We start from the raw sequence: 19,770 nt of genomic DNA, 5'->3' as shown, positions 1-19,770 counted from the left end.
AAACTTTCCAAACTGTTAATGTATCCATATAGGTTGAGGTGATATACTATATGTATATATATAGGTACACATACCTACAGATATAATTAACAAAATTAATTAAACAACAATTTCTGTATCATAAAAGCGTAATTAAAACCTATACATATTTAAAATATAATAATCTAATTAAAATAAAATGACATTTTCATATTTTTTTTTCAGCTATGTAAAAACAAAATTTCTCATAACGTTAATGCATCTAACACCTAATTTTGTGTTCCTAAATCATATTTTCATTTTAATATCGCCTTATTAAATACTTGCTAGGTAATTTGAATAACATATATCCAACCCTAAATTAATATCTACTGCTCACCGATACCAGTCAAATTTTAATCTACCCAAATTAATTGAGTTAATATAATATAATATTTTATTATTTGTACCACTTAAATTCTATACAATTAAGTTTTAAGTCGAGTAATATTTTTTATTCGAGAAATCGTCTGCAACATTATGATCAAAATCTTCAATTACAATCTGATTGCTCTATAACAATTATATACAGCTGGGAGTCTATCTGTGAACTGGCATAGTGTCTTTTAATCTACTATTAAATTATAGAAAAATAAAAAGTGATTAAATCTTTGATAGTTATATACATAGCTCAATTATAACTAATTCGTACAAATTTGTGACCACAATTAATCTCAAAATGTGTACCTCCTCCACCGTTCAATAAAATTCTAAATCACTTAGTACCAGTGTTATAACATGAAGTTAAGAATAAAATGATTTAAGATTTTACAAGTGAGTAGTGACGAGGAATGTGCAAATATTAAAATTGTGTTTATAAATTATAAATTTGTACAAATTGTATAACAATTATTGTTGGTGTAATTTTTGAGCTAAATTTCAAATATATGGTTGAACGTCATGCTGCTCATTAATGTGAATATTTTAAAATTTTAATATTATAATAATAATTATTACCATTGTATTATTGTATACACAAATTTAAACTCGAATTTATAAATTTGATGCAATTTGATGCAGAAGACCCTAGTGAATGTGTACTATGACAATGACGAAGTGAGTCATTGTGTTTAGTATACTAAATAGTAGTATTAAGAGAACACCATAATCTCCATGTGTTGTCTCCATCTTACAAGTGCTTAAAATAGTAAATTTACGCTCAGAAAATTACGTTCTGCTCCATTACTTTAAAAATCAGAGTGAATCGATCTCTTATATAATTTAAACAAAATATATTATCTGTGTTCGTATGTTGGGTTTCTATAATAGTTCAATTTTTTTACAAGTTTTGCGTAGTAAATTAAAAATACTCATAACTCACATAAAAACTAAACTATCGTAAAAAACAAACATATCAACATAAATTGAATTTTACCATCAAGTTTTATAACAGCGCAATTCAGTTTGACTTTTAAACTAACGGAGCTAAACGAAATATACTGAGCGTAAATTTGCTATGTTACGCACTTGTAAGACGTAGACAACAAATTTGGATGTGGCGTCCTCTTGATGTGATTTTAAAATTATTCCATAGGTTTTTTAGTTTTATGCTTACCTACGTTTATTTTTTTTTCTTTTAGTTAATTATTTTTCTGTCGTACTAAGAATGGGTGCCTGCAATAACAAATCGACTAGGTTTCCATACCTAATGGCCTAAACTAGCGTAAATGCCGTATTTTAGCAACACGTACATATTCTCACCGGAAATTTAACCAAAACTCAACGTGTCGTTGGGTCACGTCTGTTATCATTAAATTATCTGGCGATGGACAGTTACGTGAATCGGTTCAAGTGAAATGAAGGTGGGTTTTGCGCACATCCAATATATACGGACTTCCGTTATCATGTTTTAAACGTATATACAGTATAATAATAGTATTATACATTATATTACAAAATTTCCGTGTCAATGCTTCACTAATTTATCGATATTAACCACCTTACTTGGTTAAAATTACTAAGTGCATAATATATAACCAGTCTAGAACTCGTCACGTGCTTTATTCCTTTGATGTCAATCATTCAACGAGTTTCGCGAACAAACGAAATTAAATCACGTACATAATAGATTTAATAGATTTCTGAAGGAAATTTACGAGTAAATCGTTCACCGTTTACTATTATACCTACATATCATGCGGACCGCGTAATTCAAATTATTCGCCTATCTGGCACCATCGGTACCTCTGCACTATGATAAAATATTATAATAATAAATTATAAAACCGTGGTCACTTCGTGGAAACGAACACCTGTGAAGAATTTCATTTAAAATATGTAAAGTTTTTGAAAATATTAAAAAGATATTTGAAATACTTGTTTGATGGGTTTGAATTTAAAACAGAACATTTTAAAATAAATAGTTACCGTAAAAATACTTTTTATAAGCACTAGATACAAGGAATCGTATATCACATTTTAAAGCTGTTTGACAAAAAAATGTTTTATACTTCAATCGAAAATGTTAAAAAGTTCAAAAATGCCTATAAGTCTATAAATATCACATAAAGAAATGAAATATTAAAAAAAAATATAACATTTATAGGATATTTTAATATAAATATTTGGTGAAACAAAAAACAAAATCGATTTTATCAAAAATTATTGCTGCTTAAAATATTATGTTACAGTTTTTCCTCTATTGTTTGTAACATATTACCTAGTTCTTTTAAATTATTTGTTAAAGAATACTATCAGTTTTTATTTTGGAGCCCCCACCCCTCACTTTAAGAAATAACTATATCCAATTTGTGAAGTGAAATGACGACACGGGACGACAAAATAGTAAAAAAATAAATACAATTGAAATTCTGTACATTAATTTCTCCGTTTGAAATCTAAGATTACAAAAACGGAAACAATTCTTTTTTTCGTCAGGTAAAAACGTTATAAAGCTTACATCAATATTACAATTTTTACATTATACTATACCTGTACATTTCAATTTTTAAGTTAAGAAATTGTATTGAGATTGTTTGAAAATGGACCAATTGCTTCATATACATTTTCCAGAATGTTCAAATTTCTGACTTGATCGAAGTTAATGCAATAAACGAAGGTATGTTTGATGGAGTTGCTTATGTTACATATTGGGCAAAAGAGAGTATATGTCTTTTCCATAAGGTATCCATGTGTGAATTTCATGTGGCTAATTCAATTCAGAATTACCTTTTTTTATATTTATATCTATGTATATATTTCAGCTAGAATTCAATAGAATATTTGATATCTATAAACTTCAAACAATATTCTTTAAAAGTTGTTATATATGTATAGGCGTATTTTTATAAGTTGATTTAAAATTCAGCTAGTAATTCCATATGCTTTTAAAATATGTATCTACATATTGTTTAGGGACTTAGATTTATATCTCGAGATTTGTAAAAAAATAAAACGATGAATGCCACATTATTAAATATTATATGATATTAAAGTAATTTAATGTAATCTCAAAACACAGTTGTAAAGGGTATATAGTTTCACTATGGATTCGATCGAATTTTACCTACCCTAAAACTACTACCATTACACTGACTCTAAGTTATTTAAAATATTAAAATAATATGAAATAGAAAAAATATTAAAAATAAAACCATAATAGTAATACATAAAAGTTAAATATTATAATATAATATTGTAATGGTTAAAATGTCATATAAACGTGAAAACTATATTTTAAAATACCATATAATAGGTATTAAGGGATCTGATGGTCTTTTCTTTTATTTTATTTCTTCTCTACTTTTAATAATAATATTTTGACGAGATTGGATGGATCGTTAAATATATTTAATTTATAGTCGTTCGTTACAGTTAAAATCCACTACAACGTATTGTTTATTTCATTTTCCACATAAAATTTATTTACCAGCTGTATATTTACTAAATAAACTTTGAAAATACCTATAACAAAAAATTCGACTAGTTTATAATTTCAAACATAGTAGAAGAATTTACAATAATTACTATTCCGTAGAAAATTGATTCAAAATAAAACAAAGTTCAAAGAGTTATTTACCTACTCGTATTTCTTTTTATTGAGTTGATTTTTCTAACCATACCTATAATTTTCACGAATGCATTTGAAAATTTAAGAAAATAATTTTATTTCATATATTCTGTTTAAAATTTTCATTTTTTCCCATATTCAGCAAACCCACTAAATTTAGTGAACCTAATAATTTTAAATACTCATATACTTCAAAAGTATTAACAGTTTTCAAAATTTTTCTTTTACGTTATTTGAAGTCATTACAAAACAGTAATTTAAAGAAAAAATTTGTAATTTTTTCTATTTATTCCTAGTAGTATTAAAATGTTTAATATCTTTAGAATATTAATAGTATTAATTTAATTAGCTAACACTTTTAATAACAATTATAGATGAACCTAGTCGTGATATTGCGTAGAAGTTATCCACACAAAATCCTACCTAATCTTTAAATATTTATCACTAATAACTACTTATTTTAAATTATATTTATATGTATTAAAATACTTAAGACAAATATTTTGTATTGTAATAACTTTGAATTAAGAAAAAAAAAATATTACCATAAACGATAATATAATATGTGCTTTTTAAAAAAATTTGACTACTAAAAAATCACTCTTACTAATAAATTTTTTATCATTATATTATTGATGTTATTGTAATTTTCAATTTTATAATTCGATACTAAATTAATATTAAGTTGATACATCTGTTGTATATTATGATAATTTAAGCGTACCAAGTACAAAAAAAAGTATTTAAAAAGTAGACATTAAATATTATCAAACAATATTACTTAATACTCTTTCATTGTATTTCTTACGTATAATAATAATATAAATGTTAGGTTTTTAGTTAGGTCCGTTCATTATTAATGAATATACAAATATAGTGTTATTAAATTATTAATAGGTAGGTTTAAGCAAATTTTATATAGTTTAATTTATACAATTATATATATATCATTTATTTGCGATTGAACACGGTTATTTCTGGTTTATATCGTATTAATTTATAGGAAAATGTTAACATCGATGTAAACAATATAACCGAACTATTAAGAACCAAAAGAAAGGTAAAACAATTTTTTTTTTTTTAAAGAGCGAGAGCGGTTGTTTTTTCTGTTGTTGTTGCTTTAGTCTGTTGTATTTTAAAATATCCTATTATTTATTTTTACGAAGTCAAAGAGAAGAAAAAAAATTCTATGCTAAAAAAAACAAATAAATAAATAAAAGATTCGGGGCATTAGCGCTATAAGGAGGGAAGTATGAAGTAGGTACCCACTAACCTGAGATAACAAAACCTTTTAGTTCCTTCGTTTCACTGTATACGCGTTTCTGTTTCTTATTTTCTGTGTTTCACCGTATTCATACTTCATCCCTTTTTATCACATAAAAAAAGGTGAACACGAGCTGAATTCATTTACAGACGTTAAACACCAACTCTTACCGCGCAGACGTCGTAAAAACAGCGGTGATGATATTTATGGCGGCGATGACGATGATGCTAAAACGTGCATGCATTCCTCTCTCAGTATGTCTTCATTTAGTTCATTAATCTATAGAATCGGTTTAAGGTCGTAAAAGTGGTGTGTGCACGGGTGATCACTATTTACAGACACGTACTGATGAGTGATGTGTATTATATCTATTGTGTTTCACCAATTCCGATCACATGTTAGATTTTAATCTGGAGCTTAAATTATACTTATATATTATCAAATCTTATATTAATAACATAATATATCATAAGCTTATAAGCTTTTATTGTGAACAGGGGATGAAAACCTTTATTCTTTTTACATTCATAGAGTATTAAATTTAAATTGACAAAAAAAAATCTAAAAACTGTCTTTTTTTTTATTATTCTAAAATAATGCAATCGTGATTCTTGATATTTGTTTGACATTTTCATTAATAATCGTATAAAATATATTTAATCTTAAATATGTGTGTACCCAAAAGATATAATTTAAGAATCTTTTATTCTTTTAACTGGACTGTTTTTATAATGAATTCATAAGATATTAAAAAGTTGATAAATTGTACAAAACTATTTATTTGAAATCGAGTTAAACTATTCAAAGAAAATTGGTAAAAAATATAAATATTATAAGTACGTAACCACCAACAACAATATAAAATATCAACAAAATTTAACAAATTAGACATTCTTTTTTCTAGATTAAATTTTAATTTAAGTAGTCTCTGTGTTTTAACTACAGTAAAATAACACTATATTTTTTTTTTAACCAAATAATAGAACAATATTAACTATGTAAACATTATAAACTTAAGATTTTTATTTTCATAAAAGTAGTTAATCGTATATATTAATTTAAAGTCGGGGAAGTATATTACCAAGCATTATATTGCTTTTTTCTGCAGTCGTGTTTTTATTTTTACCCTGTTGTTTTTACGAAATCAATGAAACTCATTCATCTTATGAAATATTCAAATACCTAAACCAATGTCCAATGTGCATATATAACAACTGCTATACAATGTAACAATTTTATTTTAATGATACTTGCCTTGTTTTTTTTTTTTTTTTTTAAGACGCTTCTTAAATTTCTTTAATGTTACGAGAGCTTCTACTTATTCGTCAATTTTTCACCTTAAACATATTATGACATTTAATCACAAACATTTTGGTTGAATAATCATCAAAATATATTAATTACATTTAAATTGATAAAGACTGAACTTTTAAAATATATCATTTATTATACTATAGAACTTGTTTTGTAATAATTCAAATTATCTGGATGGTAAAAATATTGTTCTATTTCATCAATATTATAATTTATTTTAATTTACATACATTTACAATCTCCTTGAATGAAATAATTCTTCATTCAGTGAATCGTGTATTTTTTTTATATATATTCATCATAACTCACGTTATAATCGTATTTTCATATTTACGATGTTTAGAAAATAATGTAAAATAAAAAAGAATATAATTCAATAGTAAATATATCAAGCAAAAATTGAAGTATGTATATTATTTGAAAGTTCTCATTACCGTGAATTCCATGATTTTAAGTGATGGATAAAAACAATTAATTCAAGTATAGCTCAATTTTAGGTACATCGGACAAGTATTTACCTATTACTTATTATCTTTAGGGTAGCATCTTGTTTTGTATATCACTATACAGAACTTTTTTAACTTTTTCAACTTGTTACTATTTTAAAATATTAATTTGCTATACATATATTAATATATTATATGCGGAATGCAATAGCTTCAATGCAAAAATATAACACATCAGTGGTTTACATTTGAAATATTGTTATGTAATTTGTTTTACTTTTGTATTTTTATAGTTGTTTATTTTGCTTAAATATTTAAATAGTAAATTGTTATGTTTTAACAAAATTCATTGCTGCAATGTTCTAACAGGTTGTACAATTTGTTTGATTTCAGAAACACTCAAATCTGATGAAAGACTTATTCGCTAGCAATAAACTAAGAAATGGTATGAATTTTTTTTATTTTATTTTTTTATTACTAATAGTTATTGGTTTTTAAGTAGGTACATTATATCATATAAAAATATAAAAATAAATGTTTAGGAATACCTGTCATTTATTATTGAGAAAAAAGTTAATTTTTATACCACAAATTGTACTTATAATTATTTAAGATGTTGTATGATTAAAACAACAAATAATTAAATATTGGTGATTTTATTTACTATTTTACCCTACTGATACTCTTTAGTTGCAAGTTGTAACCATGTACGATTTTAGAATTAATAGTCATGTATAATAATAATATAATATATAATATATAATTATTGGAAAATTACCAATTATTTATATACTCCGATAGTTCGATATGATAAAATAATAACATTATGTAATTACATTTTAAATATTAAAATTTGTATGGTTATTAGGTAGATATTTATTATCACGATATTTTCAGTTCGTATAGATAAGTATTTCATATTTATTTTATGAATAAAATTAATTATTGTTAATATAGGCTATGTATTATAATGATATAATCATAAAAATCTTAAATGAAAATTTAAAATACCAAATGCGGGATAAAAATGATAAATAATGCGTCAAGGAGAAACCTGTAACAATTGACAAAAAACATTAATTAAAGGGTAAAATAGTAATATACATTACGATTGAGAGGGTTTTATATAATAACTTTCTATAGTATGCTACGGAGTTGATCATTAAGTTTAATTCGAGAGAAATACTCAGAAATTTACCACATCAACAATTTACTCTGAAATTTCAAATATTATGTAAAAATTATTGTTTATCATTTGAATATATAAAAATTAATTACTTTGATTAAACAAATGGAATAATTATAAATGTAATATTTTTATGTAAATATTAGAGCGTAAAAAATGAATAATTAGATGTTCTTTCTTTATAATATCGTATTTTGAATAACGTTCTTTCATCAGTCAACATTATCTATACAAAAAATATTTAAATTTTTTGAAATATTAATAGTAAACAAAAATATTATTTGTTTATTTATAAGTTTTATTTAGCATCGATGTAAATCATAGTAATAATATTTAACAAAAATATTATTACCTACTTTTTACCTAAAATGTGTGCTTCCACAACTACTTAAAGCTACTCAAATAGGTTTGGCGTGTACTGTGTACATCATATAGGTGGTATATAATAATGTTCATAGTAAAGATCATATGAAAACTACAAAGCTCTATAATTGAATATATGTATACTTGGTCAGATTATATACATACCAAGAACAATTAATAACCTATGTAATTAGATTTAAATACATCTAAATTCTAAATACAACACAAGGTGGTTCTTTTACCACATTCTTTTTTCTTATAAAATGATTGTACTTAATGTGGCCGAAGAAATATACATTATTATTTATATATATGTATATATAATTTGAGTTCATTACTACACACAACATCAAACAAAATATAAATTATTTTTAAAACACAAGTATTTAACAATTAAATATTACTATAAAAAAATAAAAAAATAACCCCTCTGTATAGACAATGATTTGGATAGTGTGCGCTGTGTAAGCGTCAGTGTTGTGCATACAGTTTACGTAGGTACCTATATATTACGAACGTCGATCTTAGAAGCACTTTCAATGTAATTCCGGTGTAAATATACGTTAGTAACCATAAATTATTTACAATCACAAAATCGGATCCCTTTATATTTAGAGTTCTCACAATGTCTAAGCCGCAACCACACTACCGTTCAAGTCGGATTGAGCTTGACGAATTTTCCGTTCGTATAATCGTATGCTGTTACATCAAGCCAGATTGGTTAATCCTGTCGTTACCACAGCATTTTAAAAAGGGAAACAACAACCCCAATATCGGTTTATATATATATATATATATATATATATATATATATATAAGTGTATGAATGGAGTGACACGTAATTTATTTTTTCTCTCTGTGAAAAAAACTACCTTTTACAAAAAAGGAGACGAAATTCGTAGGAAGGTTCGTTGATGCTCCGGTTAAAGCTTTTAATTATATAGCTGCTGTAGGATTTGATTGCCGTCCGTACTCGGCGAAGCGACGGCAGGAGAAGAGAAAAAAATTGTTTTAAATCCATTTTCCGTACAACACTAAAAGAACAACAACGCTGGTGAGATAAGATAGTGTTTTTAATTAAAAAATAAAAACGGTTGTAAACAAGTGTTAAAATTTAAGATCTATAAGCTGCCCAGTATTATTTATTATAGGTACTTAACATATTATGATATACAATATTGGATATGTTGATTCGGGTGATATAATTTAGTTATGTATAATATATTACATATGCAATATAATTACATATTTTCATTCAATTTTAAGCATAATATTCACAGTCACGTTTAAAGAGATAATCGAAAAATAAATGTATTCAAGGCGTTTCATAATTATTAAAAATGTATTACTTGTTAATATCACTTTGATGTGCACTTTACTTTTTTATTTTTTTACAAAATCACCTTATTTCATGACTACAGTAGCAGTATTATTTTTTTTTGAGTACTGCTGAAGCAAAAAAAGATAAAAATAAATAGAATGCCCAATAGTCCAATGAAATGTCTGAGGTCAGAACGACAATCCATTGTTCATAAGATACCATTGAAAATATCACTGCTATAATAGCAATGGCAATTTTTGGATGGTTTTTTGTACTACTGCTTCAGCAGAAATACTTAAAAAATTACCCCGGATAAATTTTTAGCATTACTATATTGGCATCCAGTCAATCAACGTGATATTTTATCTCACTCGGTATTTAGTAATTTCCAAATTGCAATGCTCCCAATAAGTACTGACGTAACAATATTATTTCTTTTTAGAAATATTTTCAAACTATTCAGTGCTCCATTATTTAAAAATTCTCGTTAATAAATTATGATTATAAGTTTATCATCTTAATACTTCAACAAAAACTTACATCAAACTTTTTTAATAATATTTGAAACTCAATGTCTCATTCCATCATGATGTTTTGCAGTTTCTATTTTTGTAATCAATTTTATTGTCATTATTTATTTATTATGATTTGTGGACTTTACGGCAATTTCAAATTTAATATTATTTTTTTCTACAGGTATGGCCAGTGGAAGTCTAGCCAAGTGCCAATCTCCTCCACCTGTGATGTCTCAGACACGCAGAACGATTACTCCTGATATTCCTGATCCAGCCGAAGTCATTACGGAGGTAAAAATATACATAAAACCATATTTAACTAGTCCATTTATAGAATATAATATCAATTTATTGTACTATAATAGATTTCACTTTAGTCCGTGATTTCGGTATTGAGAAATTAAATATCTTTAAAATTGTTAGCAACAAAATTAATAATAATATTTATATTAAAAGTTTTTTCTATTATACAGAGCCTTGTATAATCGCATATATTTAATATTTATGTTTTATGTCTAATATTACTATAATATTAATTTCATTATAGCTATTTTAACAAAAAGTATACAACATAAAGTATAACAATCTTAAACATTATGTTTATTACATATTTCAAGAAAATATATGTCTTAATAAACTCCACGGAGGCTTTTGAATAACGACCAATCGGTGTACATTGCAGAAGTTCTCAAACTATTTGGTTCACGCCTCTCCAAACATTGGATGTTAGTGACGTGAAGCCACCAGTCGCAATTATATAAATAAAAATATTTTTTATTTTTTATGGTTTTATTAACATCGTTGTGTGCACTATGGTAGAGTAATAACGAATTAATTATTAAATATATGCAAATAAATGTATTTATTGATTCAAATTTATAATTTATAATCTATTTTTTATTTAATTTTTTGGATTATTCTGTATTCAGACGGTAAAAGTTATTATACTCACGTTTTAATTATGATGGAAAATTTACAAGTGAAAAAATAGTGAAATTTATATACTTTATATTATATTTTTTACTATTATTAAGACGATTAACATGCTCGACAATAATATTCTAATATTTATTTTCACCCTTCGGCCATTGGTTAAAAATCTGAATCTCACGAGAAATAAAATAAATGTTTGCTCATGCATACCTACATCATAATATCATATGCGTTGAAGTAGTAGTTGACCGTTAGTATAGTAGGTAGTAAGTTTGATATAATATACAATAACAGAATGAATGACATAAAATATATTTTGATTTCGGTAAATATTTAATGTTATTTTATTCAAAAGATATGGCCATGTGCAGCGCCTTCTATAAAAGTGGCTATCATGGTGTAGGATACGCTCTTTTATACCAACCATCTGTTCTTTGATTCCTTCCCAAACTTATCGTGGTATACCTCGAGTTCTAGTATTTTGTAGGTTAAGTTGTTTACATCAGCCGAGGTATTCGATTCTCAATCGTATCGTTTTCGATTTAACCATCGAGCTAAATGTTATTAAAGTGCACATAGTGTTATTTTATGTTGCTTTATGTTATTCATAGATAATTTGTAGGAATTGATAATTACTTTTTGTATTATTAATCTAAAGCATCGAAAACTATGGTCATTAGCACTTTTGTAGATGAGTTACGGAAAATAGCACTGTGTCCTTAATATCCAAGATAAACTTGACCTATAAATCATACGCCATAGTAAGCATTATAGTACTATCATATAGGCTATGACGGTTTTCAGGATAAAAATATTATATACATATTACATATTTAAAACTTTTATTTGATTATTGATAGTTTTTCTGATTGTTCGTTATAATATTTATATAGAAGAAATCTACCGTATAGATTTTTTTTTAAATTAAAATTAAAACCAATGAAAATTAGTTGTGTAACCTAGTAAATCGTAGAATTTTTATCATATGTATCATATTAAATAGATTTGAATAAATTATGTTTAAGTAAAGCATTGGAAAAAAATGAAAATCCTAATAATTTATTCGGTATATAGGTTCCTACTCAAAATTTAGGTATTATTGTTTGGAACCTCCAAACCTGCAGTAAACACAATAACATATTAATGTGTTCTAACCGTAATAACCACAATAATATTTAATATACGTCCTTAAATATAATTTAGTATTAATTATTGTAACACCATATAATTTGTCATAGATTAATTTTACCTTTAAAGCTGTAAAATCAATGAATTTTTGTTTTTATTATTTTTTAACACATTCAACAACTGATTAAAATACATAAAATAGGTATTTAGGTAATATAGATACCGTAATATAATTTTATAATAATAAATAAAACAAAAAACTTCTATTTATAAATATAGACGATAAACGGTAAGCCGGTACATCAAACACTATAATAATATAGTTAGTTATATTCATAATTTTCACATTTCAGAAATATTTTTTTTGACACTTCTTCCTTAAAAATGTAAATTTTTAAAAGTAATTGTATTCATGTTGTATAATAAATACAAATATAAATTCAATCATCAAAAATAAACTGATTTTTTTTTATGACTTCGTGTAAATCATTGGTATTATGATAAACATTGAATATATTATATACCTCCAATATTATAAGAGTATATTTTGATATGCACGTGTCAAACTCTTGTACTGAGGCGTTATAAACCTGTGCCTACACTTAAACATATACCTATTGGAGTTAACTTTATTATTTCTTAAAAAAACCAACTTGCTTAATGAGTTGCATCAATAGACATAATGCATACATTATTATTATTTGTTTTGTTTTAAATTATTTTAAACTAAAATGTACGTTATTAAAAATGTTAATTTAAAATTTTATAATTTTTCCTTATAATTTCAAAAAAAATATTTTATGCATTAAAACATGTCAACTTAAACATACAGTTAAATTTTTTATTATTTCGCCTAACGTACATAATACATTTGCTACTGTTTCGAAAATAAAATCACAATAATATAAAAAACTACACCCAATTATTTCTGTGCGTATGCAGTAGTTTACCTCCATTAACAATGGTAATATATTTATAATTACATTTTACTACTTCGGGGTCAAAAATATAATTACAAATATAACAATTTATGATATGTGTAAGGTAGTGTTGTATTTCAAAAAAAAAAAAAAAAATTAATTAAAAATGCATTATATGAAAAATGTATGTTTTTACTTTATAATTTATACATTTATATATATAACAGATACGTATAATATAAAATGTAGCCACGGTACAATCGGTGTACACGTTATTATAGGGTTTATTAGAATCGCGTTTATAAAGTCTTCTTCTAGCGTATGCACGATCCGCGTATGAGTATCAAGTTTGAGTACAACACATCAGTATCAAACCAAAAGTTTTGGTCACCACGTAACCTAGCTAATAATATATTATTTTAGCATTTTATACTAATTTCATCGTGAGCATAAAACAGTTTTTCTTTTTAAGTTCTCGGACGCAAAAAGTGCTATATATAGTACTTGAGGATTTTGCAACGACATACACCATACACGTAGTATAATAAATTATTATTTTTATTACTCGAATGGGTTGCTGCATATTTAAAATAATTTATAAGATCTGAACGTTATTTTCAATTAATCATCTCCGTCGTCGACATCATTAAATATAATGCGCGTTATGCTGCATGTAATACAGTATATAATAGCTCATTATAATAATTTAGTGGGTATTTTAAATATTTGTCATTGTATATTGTATACAAAAATGTTAATGATACCTCAACTTTTACCGGTTAAACTGTTATACATATTTTGAATTATATTCCTTAGCCTTTTTATGAAAAATGCTAATATTAACTACAAGTTACAACAATAAACTACATAAATATAACATAATGTAACATTGATGTGTAACCAAGCTATCTTAATACTTATCTTATGACTGACTGCGCATTAAACGAGTTCAAACCTGATTCTTTCTTTTGCAAAATTTCTGTTAAAAAATCGAACGTAGGCACATCATATTATTATGACGTTCCCTACTGACAACTCACGTTATCAAATCTAGTTGAAATGTTATAATATTTATTAATATTTTATACGTATACATGTTTGTGAATTTTATCTTTTGTATTTAAAAAAAAAAAAAAAAACAGAATGTTTATAACACTGCCTATTCTATATAGTGGAATAATCTTGTTGCTTTTAAGATTTTATCAAAAATAGATAATCATATCTATACCATAGAATTTAAGACACAAATTACTTTAATTATCTGCTTTGGAGAAGCATATTTAAAAGTGAAATAATGTTTTTACATAGGTACGAATTTTCGTAACACGACGTTAAGTTTTTGGTGGAGTAGCCAACTTTATTGGCGTTTTCTCTTTCAATGATGATCCATTACTTCGCAAACAATAGCGTCAGTTATTAAAAATGTAATACGAAATTCAATTGGGAGTACCCTATCTTCTTTAATTAATTACATTATTTTTCCTCGAAAAGTTATTGCAGTTGCCCCGGTACCGGTAACCTAATTACAGAACAGTATATTGTCATCTCGTATATTTGTTATAGCAAAATAACTGAACTATTTATTCTATATGTCTATTTAATATCTTTATACACGTTTGACGGATTCACGCGCATACAATAATTAATATAATTAATTAAAATAAATTAAACATGTGCTAGTCCAAAGGATCAGTCTCGAATTGATGAATTGTAACTGTGGCATAATTGTTAAAGCCCCATACACAATTCGCACTATTCAAAAATTCATCATAAAAACAAAATCTTATACATATGCACGCACGTATGCGACGTTAAAAATGGAAAAGAGGATTTTTTTCATCATTATTTTTAGCGCCGTATTTCCGTGAAAAACCATTCGGACTACCCGTGTGTTCGTATGGCTGCCACGTGCCATTATAATCAGACTGGAACAGAATCAACTGAAACAATAATAATATTATGCACTAACCATATTCTAATAATTTTTGTTCAGATCGATATATTTTAAAATCACGGGTACGCTGTATAAAATAAAAATATGTACTCTATAAGTTTCAAATACCTACAGATATAATATTTTTATTGAATATTTTATGAGCATCCTTGTTCTAAATTGTCAACCGTAAGCTGTAATAATTGAAGATATTATAACTTTTTTAACTACATTAAATTTTAAAAGATTATAATGAACATCGTACAGGGGCGTCATTTGGGGTATTGCAGGATATGCTAATGCATATTTAAAATTTATCAAGATGCATTTTGTGCTGGCAATAATTTTTCTGCGCCGGATACTACTAAGATAATTTTTTTTTTTTTGTATAATTGATCTCAAACATCGGCATCTATTATCTATGGTCATAAACTGTAGTAAGTAGGTATATAGTAGGTTAGTTATGTTACGTTGAGTTTCTAACCTATTTATAGCAACGTAGAACAAATAAATGACTGCGGCTGATCACTATAATATGCCATAATAATAACACAACATGCTCAAAATTAAACCGTTGAATAATACATTATTAAAATACTATTATGTAATATAAAATAATTCGATAATGAAATAAAGTTGTGAGTGTACTTATATTTTAAATCATTAGATTTATAGAGGATAAAATTGTCGAGCGTTGCGAAATTTTTTTTTTTTGTTATAACTTTAGTCTATATTATATTTGCATGTCTTCTAGTTAACATATTATGTTTCAAAAAGTTGAAATTACGCCCCTGACATCGTATAAATTTGAACTTTAGGTAGATAGGTACTTATAAAAAAAATTGTACCTAGGGATCTTTAAAATTCTCAACTATTATTATGAGGAACCCTGTATTACATTTTAACACTTTTTGACTCAGCAAATACAATTTTATTGACAATTTAAAAATATCTATAAACTAAAAAAAAATCTAACTTCAAAATATTCTATATAAAACACAAAACGATTCAAACCATTTGATAAAAATGTCAAGTACCTGTGGTTATTATTATTTAAACAACAAAAAAATATAATTTTTTTTTTTATTTATATATTAAGCCTCAGCGTCAAAGGCCATTGGCGTTGGTTTACAATCGGTGACATATATATACAATTATTTACAGGTTATATACTATTTATAAGCTTGGATTTAATTTATAATTTTATTATATTGTTTTATATTATGTAATAATATCCAATGTCCTATTTCAAACGCTTGTAAAAAAATAATTTTAATGTCCGGTGAACTTATTAAAACCATTAAAGCTTAATGAATGTGGAGAACTTAACGAGAATTTTTTGTTGAATTTTTGAATCTTAGAATATTAGTTTATTTCATTTCATTTCAATTATAATTCATTATGTAAATCACGACACCAATTTCTTTTTTCAAATGCCGTGGAATGTCACCCGAAATTGTTTGAGAAACGAGATTTGATGTAAGGGGATTGGGATGAGAAGAAAGTCTATTAATGAAGTCGTTCATAGGTTAGGTTTTTAATAATTATTTATATATTTAAATCTGTGTTAAAATTAGAGACATGTGATGGATAATTATTGATTTTGCGAATAATTTTATTTTTCACATTGGATTTTTTTGCAATGTGTCATATTTGTAGGTCATAGTCCACGCATGGACTTAATTAAAAATCTATACATGAGCATTTTGTATCTCAGTCATTAAAAAAAAAAAATGTAATACATTTTAATTTAAAATAATTTGCAAATTTCCATGATTTTTACCAAATTTTGTCAAATTTCTAAATTCTAACCCTAATAAAAAATTATTGTGGATTTACGCTCAACTTTTTATACTAACATTCATTTATGAGAAATCTTGTGTTACATTTCAAGTTATTTTACCTAACGAAAGATATAGATGTGCCCTATTCAAAATTCGAACTAGTGATTCCTCAGTTATTTAAATGTTTATACCTACTAAGGATAATAGTTGTTAAAAAATGTTGTAATGAAGTAGATGCGAGATTCTAGCAACTACTAACAAGATTCAATTCGTTTCCAAAAATGATTCAATGTAGAAGATCTAGGTATTCTATAACACGTATGCACATTCATACAATTGACACACATCGCTCTGCTTTGAATCTAAAATCAATATCGTAACAATTAACAGCTACTCACGCCCGAATGAATAATATTAGCGTGCATAGGTTCAAACAGAAATTTCATAGAATTTCACGTACGAATAATTTACAACGAATTGATTGGTTATTATTACAGATTTTGGGATAGATTTATAATATAAAGCCTTTCGCCCGGCAAACAATTCGCCTACCCGTATACTGTTATTTTCGTGTGGTATTCGAATTCGATAATACAATAATATATGCTGATAGTTGTGCTATTTCAATCATTCAATGTATAGTGTATACATTCGAAGGTTAGGTCACGCTTACACATATTATAGTATGTACCCATTTACATCAGTAAAGTTATTTCAAATCAATGTGATTGCATAAAACATGTATATTATGTCAAAACTGTATAAAGATTACTACGGTAAAAACAAAAAAATAGTGAGAATGAAACCATTCATAAGCCATATATATTAGGTTAGGTTAGTAACCTAATATAGTGATTTAGTTAAATTACAAATTTTAAAAATAAAACATATTTTTTAATCTTACCTTACTACCTATTGCTTTATATTCGGTACCTGAGGATAGCTGTAATGATAGCTGTTTTTTGCATTTGTAAAAATTATATGAATATAAAATAACATAATAAAAGTATAATTCTACCTAGTAGTAACTTTTGAAATGAAACTTTTGATAATGTTAAAATTAATTTAATATACACGAATATTATTAAATTAATATAACTATATTAAATTAATAAAATAAAGAATAACTTCAATAATGAAGATAAAAAAATACAATTTATAATAATTTACAGATTTAATCGTTACTTCTAAACTTCTTAATTGAATACGTTAAACTTTTTTTCTATATTATAATCAAACTATTCATAATTTAACAATAAAACTGACAATAATTTAATAAACAAAAGTTCGTTTTATAACATAATCTAAAATTTTGATTAATTGCTAAATCTTTTTAATTTAGTATAAGATATCGTAATTTAGTTCATGTGACCGATTATACGAAAACTGCGAATAATATGTTGCACATAAAATATTTATGTTCAAATAATTTAGTTTAATGTTATATATAGGATGGATAAGCTTTTGTACAGGAAGCGTTTAACACTGCATTAAAACACCTAATTATTATCTCCAAATTATTACTGTATCATAGCATTTTCAATCGTGCATTAACTTGTATAAAATTAATGTTTATTATTTAAATTAAAATAAAATGCTAACTTCGAAAAATTGTTCTTCCGAAAACGTCGTAAGCACACAACGCACTTAAGTATTTTTAAAGTATACTTGCACTGAATGCGCTGCCGGTGAAAATATAAAATGTAAATGCACGTAATTACCTATAACTTTTCTCGAAAGTACCGAAGGCGCAGCGCACCGTGCGATTGTTTGATGGCAGTTTAAATATTGACTGTTGTTACAACAATTATTTTTTACCGAGTCGATTGATCGTATAGTTCTGTGAAAAACCTTTAAACGACTGTATTGCACAATAAATAGAGCGTCGCGTCAAGAGATTACGACTGTATTTCCATTGCACGCGTACCTAAATACGAAAATTGAGAAAAAAAACACTACTGTAATATTATTTAGTATATTATTATATTATTATGTACCTCCGATTACGCAATGTCAACGAGATTAGATTTCTCGCAAGTTTAAAATAACGTGTTACGGAGGCGTAAAACAAATACATTGCCGGTCTTAACTTAAAATGATGATAGAAAATTCTAATATGTACACTGTACACTATACAGAGTGATTCTCTTATCATACCTATAAACTCTGTTTTATCGTTTAATTAGATTTATGAATTTTTTTATTGAGCTTGGGCATCATATTTTAAAGTACTTATATTTTTGTATAACATTTAAACTCTTTCTTTTATTTTAAGTGCAAATATTTCGTTTTTTCAAATTATAACAAATTATAAGTACTCATTACTTATTAACCAATCAATTATCATCACGGATTAATAATAATTCTCGATACTCACTTCTTTAATCAATCACCTAAAATTATCTACTTATTTAAATTTTGATTTTACCTAACCAATCTTTTCAAAATAATCGTTGACTTTTCAATTTTACAGCAAAACGATTTTCATTTTAAAAGATTACCACAGGACTTTTATCAAGTTTAAGAAAAAAAAATTTGAGATTTGGAAATAGGGTCTTTAATAATTCTACTTAAGAGTTCAGAAAAAACTCGAGAATAACTGCATTTGACTGAATCACATAGGTATACGTTAAATA

General features: G+C 25.6%; 1 protein-coding gene across 2 annotated transcripts in view; it reads left to right on the top strand.

Annotated features, from left to right (window-relative positions):
• Epac (Exchange protein directly activated by cAMP) overlaps positions 1-19,770 on the top strand; it is a 243,540-nt gene that overhangs the window by 211,828 nt on the left and 11,942 nt on the right. For both annotated transcript variants that reach the window (XM_089225496.1, XM_089225495.1), the window contains exons 5-6: positions 7,445-7,496; positions 10,618-10,727. In XM_089225496.1, the coding sequence (XP_089081622.1) occupies positions 7,445-7,496; positions 10,618-10,727 (162 nt within the window). The remainder of the gene's footprint in view (positions 1-7,444; positions 7,497-10,617; positions 10,728-19,770) is intronic.

This window comes from Diuraphis noxia, unplaced genomic scaffold, assembly GCF_037042655.1.
Source record: "Diuraphis noxia isolate RWA-SAM2 unplaced genomic scaffold, SU_Dnox_SAM2 contig0004, whole genome shotgun sequence".
Lineage (NCBI taxonomy): Eukaryota > Metazoa > Arthropoda > Insecta > Hemiptera > Aphididae > Diuraphis > Diuraphis noxia.
Note: the sequence above shows the minus strand (reverse complement) of the source record. Positions and strands in the feature narration are given on the sequence as shown.